A 7,500-nucleotide genomic window follows, 5' to 3' on the forward strand; every position below is an offset into this window, starting at 1 on the left:
TGATGATCTGTGCAGTTGATTTCACAAAGTAGATTAAAATGGCTGGTAATTGGGAATCAGATGGTTTATTGAATTGGAGTGGAACAGATGTGTGGATAGGGTTTTTAGTTTCTCAACTCGGGATGTCCACTCCTGGTCAGGGAGGAGAGGAAAGGCAAGCGAGTGGGGCAGAGGTGGCGAAGAGAGAGAATGAGACTATGAAAGACGAGAGAGAGGGAGAGAGCAAGAGAGAGAGAGAGAGAGAGAGAGAGAGAGAGAGAGAGAGAGAGAGAGAGAGAGAGAAGGTGAGAGTGCAAGAGTGCGAGAGCGTGAGAGCGTGAAAGGGTGAAAAAGAAGAGTGTGTGTGAGAGAGCGAGAGCGTGAGTGGGAGATGTTGAAAGGGTGAGTAGGACATCGTGAGAGGTGTTACAGTGTTAGAGGGTGAGAGAATTCTCTCTGTGTGTGTGTGTGTGTGTGTGTGTGTGTGTGTGTGTGTGTGTGTGTGTGTGTGTGTGTGTGTGTGTGTGTGTGTGTGTGTGTGTGTGTGTGTGTGTGTGTGTGTGTGTGTGTGTGTGTGTGTGTGTGTGTGTGTGTGTGTGTGTGTGTGTGTGTGTGTGTGTGTGTGTGTGTGTGTGTGTGTGTGTGTGTGTGTGTAAGAGCAGTTGAAAGAGTCTGAAAGTGTACTGTGTAAGGATGAGTGAGCAGCCACTGGAGCAGGCTGTAGAGCCAATTCAGAGAGTGATATACTGAGAGGAGGAATGCAAAGGGAGAGAGGAAAAAAGGAGAGGAGGCTGATCGCGTGGAAAAGAATAGAGGGATATGAGAAAGACTGAGATGAGAGAGAGAGAGAGAGATGAAGGACATGATGAAGAGGGGAGAAGAGAGACCTGAAGGATACAACAGAAAGGAAGGAGAAAGAAGAGAAATACAGGAAAAGAGCGGCTAGTGTGGAAAGGAATAAAGGGATATGAGGAGGATAGAAGGGGAGGTGAAGAGTACAGCAATGAGGAGAGTCCATATGAGAACACGTGCTGATGAGAAAGAACATTATGAGGAGGAGGGGAAATAGATGAGGAAGAGATGAGCGAGGGATGCTAGGAGGAGGAGAGGAAATAGATAAGGATGAGAGGAGGGATGCTAGGAGGAGCAGGAGAGAATAAAGAAGAGAGAAAAAGGAGGAATGATAGGAACAGGTGAGATAAGAGAGGGATGACATGAGTAGAGGAATATGAAAGGGAGAGAGAGAGACAGCGAGAGAGAGAGAGAGAGAGAGAGAGAGAGAGAGAGAGAGAGAGAGAGAGAGAGAGAGAGAGAGAGAGAGAGAGAGAGAGAGAGAGAGAGAGAGAGAGGGAGAGAGACAGAGAGAGAGAGAGAGATGTGATGAGCAGAAGGACACGAGGAGCGGTGAAGAGATGAATGAGAGAAAATATAGTGATGATCAGGAGGAGGAAGAGGAGGAGGAGGAGGAGGAGGAGGAGGAGGAGGAAGAGATGAATGATACAATATGAAGAGTGGAAGAGAAAAGACAGGAATGGTATGAGTGGAAGAAAGGGAAGATGATAATATGAGGAGATAGTAGGGGATAGGGATGATATGTGGAGGACAGGAGAGAAGGACATGAGGAATTTGGAAAAAAAGAGAGATATATGAGAAAGAGGAGATTGAAGAGAAAGGGATGACTATGCGCATCCAGTGTTCCTCTTACTAGCTGAGCACCCCCAACAAAAGTTAAGAGCAAGGCGGACAGGGGAGAGGAATATGAGGAGAAGAGAGGAATATGGGGAGGAGAGAGGGATGAGGAGAAGAGAGGAATATGGGGAGGAGAGAGGGATGAGGAGAAGAGAGGGATATGATGTAGTAGAGAGGGATATGATGTTGTAGAGAGGGATGTAATAGAGTAGAGAGGGATGAGGAGGATAGATGGATATGAGGAAGAGAGAGGAATATGGGGAGGAGAGAGGGATGAGGAGAAGAGATGGGTGAGGAGGAGGTAGATATTGAGGAAGAGAGAGGGATATGAAGAGAAGAGAGAGACATGATAGAGGAGAGAGGGATATGACGTAGGAGAGAGGGTCGGGACAATATGTGTAGGACAGGAGAGAGGGATATGCGGTGGAGAGAGGAATGAAGAGCAAATAGATATTTAGGAAGAGAGAAACATGAGAGAGGACAATATGTGGAGGAGAGGAGAGAGTGTGTCCAGAGAGGAGAAGAGAGGGATGTGAGGAGGAGAGGGAGATATGATAGATGACAGAGGAGAGAGGGACAATATGCGGAAGAGAGGACAGGAGAGAGTGTGGAGGAGAGGAGAGAGGGACAATATGCGGAAGAGAGGACAGGAGAGAGTGTGGAGGAGAGGAGAGAGGGACAATATGCGGAAGAGAGGAGAGGAGAGAGTGTGGAGGAGAGGAGAGAGGGACAATATGCGGAAGAGAGGACAGGAGAGAGTGTGGAGGAGAGGAGAGAGGGACAATATGCGGAAGAGAGGAGAGGAGAGAGTGTGGAGGAGAGGAGAGAGGGACAATATGCGGAAGAGAGGACAGGAGAGAGTGTGGAGGAGAGGAGAGAGGGACAATATGCGGAAGAGAGGAGAGGAGAGAGTGTGGAGGAGAGGAGAGAGGGACAATATGCGGAAGAGAGGAGAGGAGAGAGTGCGTCTAGTGTTCCTCTTACCCGCTGAGCACCCCCAGCACCAAGTTTAGAACAAAAAAAGAGCCGATGATGATTAGAGTGACAAAGTAGAGCCAGGGCCAGTCTTTCCCCTGCGCATCATTCACCTGTAGAGACCGCACTCGGGTTAGACACACACATGAATGCGCGCGCACACGCGCACACACACACACACGCACACACACGCACGCACGCACGCACGCACACGTGAACACACACACACACACACACACGCGCGCGCACACACAAACATGCATATCGTACATATCCACACTCACACACACACACACACACACACACACACACACACACACACACACACACACACACACACACACACACACACACACACACACACACACACACACACACACACACACACACACACACACACACACACACACACACACATCCATTATGACACATACAGTATATCCATTGTCATATCAATGTAAATCAAAGGACTTCTGCACCTTATTTTGTTATGAAATGATGTGTTGATATGTATGGAGAGGAGGAGGAGAAGAAAAGGAGAGGAGAGGAGTTGCGGAACAGACAAAGATGGATTAACAAAGAATGAAGCACAGAGAGGTAGCCTGGACCGGCCAGTACTTCCTATGACATTGTATCACATTTCACGATCAAGTCAGGCTGGTCAAGCTGGGTATCTATGGGAGCTATACTGCGTCAGTTCTGCCAGGAAGATTAAAATTACTTCTTAGACTGTCAAAAAAACTTTTACTAACCAAGAGGAAGAGGAAAAAAAACTGAGCAAGTAAAATGGCTGTTGAGTTGGGTATAAGGCAATGACACACTAGTTTCCATTACATTACACTTAGCTGACTATCCAAAGTGACTTATAGTAATTTGCAGATCATGGTTTACAGCCATGCAATGACGTTGGGAGTGGAAGGCTGGGATTCGAACCAGCAACCCTCTGATCTAAAACTCATCTCCTTAACCACTAGGTCACGGCTGCACGCCCCCCCCCCCCCTCCCTCCACTAGTTGTGGCAATGGCCTTGCAAGCATCTAAGTAAGAAGAAATATTTGACCAGTAGCATATACAGACACAATAATTAGCTGAAATCCAAAGCGACAGATATTTACAGGGTATTGGTTACAGTCCCTGGAACAATGAGGGGTATGGTGCCTTTAGTAAAGGGCACTTAACCCAAGGGTGGAGGTGTAGGGAGAGGTAAGGGTGGAATTAAGACCTTCAACCTTCGATCACCTCCCTAATCATTAGAACACAGCTGCTCCCAGCAGCATATACAGTACAAACAGATGCAGGTGAGGTCTGCCTCTGACAATTTCCTGAATGGTTCAGCGTGGCCAGACTAGAAGCTGGAAACAACTTAGTAGTGGTGATAGCCAGGCTAGAAAGAGGAGAAGAAGGGATGAAAAACTAGAGGACATGGCAATGCAGATAGAAGAGGAGAAGAACAAGACATACAGTACACAGCATGGAAGGATGGAGTAAGGAAGCAAGGGAATAAAGGAGGATAAGAGGAAAAGGAGAGGAGAGAAGGAGTCTGGAGCGAGAAAAGCTCTTGGACCTACACACACACATGTACAGTTTACTATGTAAAAACACATGCTCTCTCTCTCTCTCTCTCTCTCTCTCTCTCTCTCTCTCTCTCTCTCTCTCTCTCTCTCTCTCTCTCTCTCTCTCTCTCTCTCTCTCTCTCTCTCTCTCTCTCTCTTCCCATTCATCACCTCCTGTCTCTGAGAAGTCAAGACAAAGGAGAGGACACTCATACCGGTATATTTCTTATTTCACTTTCTTTCTTTCTTTCTTACTATCTTTTTCTCTCTGTCTCGCACACACACACACACACACACACACACACACACACACACACACACACACACACACACACACACACACACACACACACACACACACACACACACACACACACACACACACACACACACACACACACACACGCCCTAGAGCAGTATAGTGAGGGTAGGTCCCTGCGGTGTGTCAGGACTGACTCATTCAGGGATGCAAGAGCTTCAGAACAGCAGCGAACACACACACACACACACACACACACACACACACACACACACACACACACACACACAAACATGTGCACTCACACACACACACACACACACACACACACACACACACACACACTCCCTGCAGTACATAGTAGCTGACTTAAACAGGGCCGTGACCTTCTCTCTGTGTGTGTGTGTGTGTGTGTGTGTGTGTGTGTGTGTGTGTGTGTGTGTGTGTGTGTGTGTGTGTGTGTGTGTGTGTGTGTGTGTGTGTGTGTGTGTGTGTGTGTGTGTCAGCACCTGAGGCATGCACCAGTCAATGCCACTGAAAGATGACATGCTACACACACACACACACACACACACACACACACACACACACACACACACACACACACACACACACACACACACACACACACACACACACACACACACACACACACACACACACACACACACACACACACACACACACACAAACACAAACACACACACAGGTCGCAGGTCAACAGTGTGTGTGTGTGTGTGTGTGTGTGTGTGTGTGTGTGTGTGTGTGTGTGTGTGTGTGTGTGTGTGTGTGCTTGTGCGTCCGTGTGTGTTTACATAATTTTCAGGGTTTGCCAAAGCTCAGTTGGCGATCCACAGGCAAGAAATATTTGATGGAATGTTAATTAATGGGAGATGCCATAGTCGGATGTGTCAGGAATGCATGTGTGTGCCTGTGTGTTGGTGCATGTCTGTGTGCGTGTGTGTGTGTGTGTGTGTGTGTGTGTGTGTGTGTGTGTGTGTGTGTGTGTGTGTGTGTGTGTGTGTGTGTGTGTGTGTGTGTGTGTGTGTGTGTGTGTGTGTGTGCACGCATGTGTGTGTGTGTGTGTGTGTGTGTGTGTGTGTGTGTGTGTGTGTGTGTGTGTGTGTGTGTGTGTGTGTGTGTGTGTGTGTGTGTGTGTGTGTGTGTGCGTGCGTGTATGTGTGTGCGTGTGTGTGTATGTGTGTGTGCATGTGTGTGTGTGAGTGTGGGTGTGGGTGTGGGTGTGCATGTGTGTGTGTTTTTGTATTTGTGTACATACAGTGCCCTCCATAATTATTGGCACCCCTGGTTGAGATGTGTTTTTTAGCTTCCAATTATTTTATTTTTTTTCTAAATAATATGGGACCTTAATGGAAAAAAAAGAGAAAAATCCAACCTTCAAAACAAGTGCATTTATTCAGTGGGGAAAAAATCCCACATAAAGAAATAATTATTTGACATCAAATAATGTGTGTCACAATTATTAGCACCCCTGGTGTTAATATTTTGTACAACCCCCTTTTGCCAACAAAACAGCTCCTAATCTTCTCCTACAATGTTTCACAACATGGGAAAAGACAGAAAGAGGGATCTTCAGCCATTCCTCTTTGCAGAATCTCTCTAAATCATCCAGAGACCTGGGTCCTCTCCTCTGTACTCTCCTCTTCAGCTCACCCCACAGGTTCTCAATGGGGTTGAGGTCAGGGGACTGAGATGGCCATGGGAGGAGCTTGATTTTGTGTCTGGTGAACCATTTCTGTGTAGATTTGGCCATATGTTTAGGGTCATTGTCTTGCTGAAAGACCCAGTGACGACCCAGCTTCAGCTTTCGGGCAGAGGGCAACAGATTTTGATTTAAAATGTCCTGGTATTTCAAAGCATTCATGATGCCATGCACCCTAACAAGGTTCCCAGGGCCTTTGGAAGCGAAACAGCCCCACAGCATCACTGACCCACCCCCATACTTCACAGTGGGTATGAGGTGCTTTTCAGCATGCGCATCTTTCGTGGTACGCCAGACCCACTTAGAGTGTTTGTTGCCAAAAAGCTCAATCTTGGTCTCATCTGACTAAAGCACACGGTCCCAGTTGAAGCCCCAATACCGCTTGGCGAACTCCAGACGCTTGCGTTTATGATTGTGAGTGAGGAAAGGTTTTCTCCGTGCATGCCTCCCAAACAGCTTGTTGGCATGTAGACAGCGCCTGATGGTTGATTTGGAGACTTTGTGACCCCAGGATGCTACCATTTGTTGTAATTCTGTAACAGTGAGCTTTGGAGATCTTTTGATTTCTCTTACCATCCTCCTCACTGTGCGTGGTGGCAAAATAAACTTGGGTCCTCGTCCAGGCTTGTTTACCACTGTTCCAGTTGTTTTGAACTTCTTAATTATTCCTCTCACAGTGGATATGGGCAGCTGCAGTTGAGTGGCAATCTTCTTGTAGCCTCTGCCTGACCTGTGAAGGTCGACGCACATCTGCCTCACTTGTATGCTGTGTTCCTTTGTCTTTCCCATGTTTAAGAGTGGATAAGAGAAATGGCCTCGGTGTCACGTCATATTTATACCCCAGGGAAACAGGAAGTGATGAATTACTAATTAAATGTTCCTACATACTCTGGTAAACTTTGTAAACTACTGTAGAAATGACAGAAATGCTTTAATTATATTTATTTCCTGGGAATTGTTAAGGGTGCCAATAATTGTGGAACAGGTGATTTAATGAAAAATAATTATTTTTTAGTCAGGGATTTTTTTTATTTTCTTACAATTCATTTGAGTTGAAGGCTACATTTTCCTACAATTTTCAGTGTGACAGTATTCTTCTGCAATAAACACTGAATTTATTTTAAGGCTTTTAACACATCTCAACCAGGGGTGCCAATAATTATGGAGGGCACTGTATGTGTGTGTGTGTGTGTGAGGAATGTGTTTCTTCTGAGCAGCTATAAAAGGGATATAGCATTTGTTATTTTTGACTCCCCTGTTCGGACGCAGCCCACTTACCCCATGTCTGACTAAAACACGACAAATGGAACCACAAAACACAC

General features: G+C 46.5%; 1 protein-coding gene across 9 annotated transcripts in view; it reads right to left on the minus strand.

The window, feature by feature from the left end:
- cacna1c (calcium channel, voltage-dependent, L type, alpha 1C subunit) overlaps positions 1 to 7,500 on the minus strand; it is a 361,352-nt gene that overhangs the window by 99,900 nt on the left and 253,952 nt on the right. For 3 of the 9 annotated variants that reach the window (XM_063216969.1, XM_063216968.1, XM_063216966.1), the window contains exon 8: positions 2,653 to 2,756. The exons of the other annotated variants lie outside the window; for them this stretch is intronic. In XM_063216969.1, coding sequence (XP_063073039.1) covers positions 2,653 to 2,756 — 104 coding nt within the window. The remainder of the gene's footprint in view (positions 1 to 2,652; positions 2,757 to 7,500) is intronic. 9 annotated transcript variants of the gene reach the window in all.

The sequence above is a fragment of the Engraulis encrasicolus genome, chromosome 15 (genome assembly GCF_034702125.1).
Source record: "Engraulis encrasicolus isolate BLACKSEA-1 chromosome 15, IST_EnEncr_1.0, whole genome shotgun sequence".
Lineage (NCBI taxonomy): Eukaryota > Metazoa > Chordata > Actinopteri > Clupeiformes > Engraulidae > Engraulis > Engraulis encrasicolus.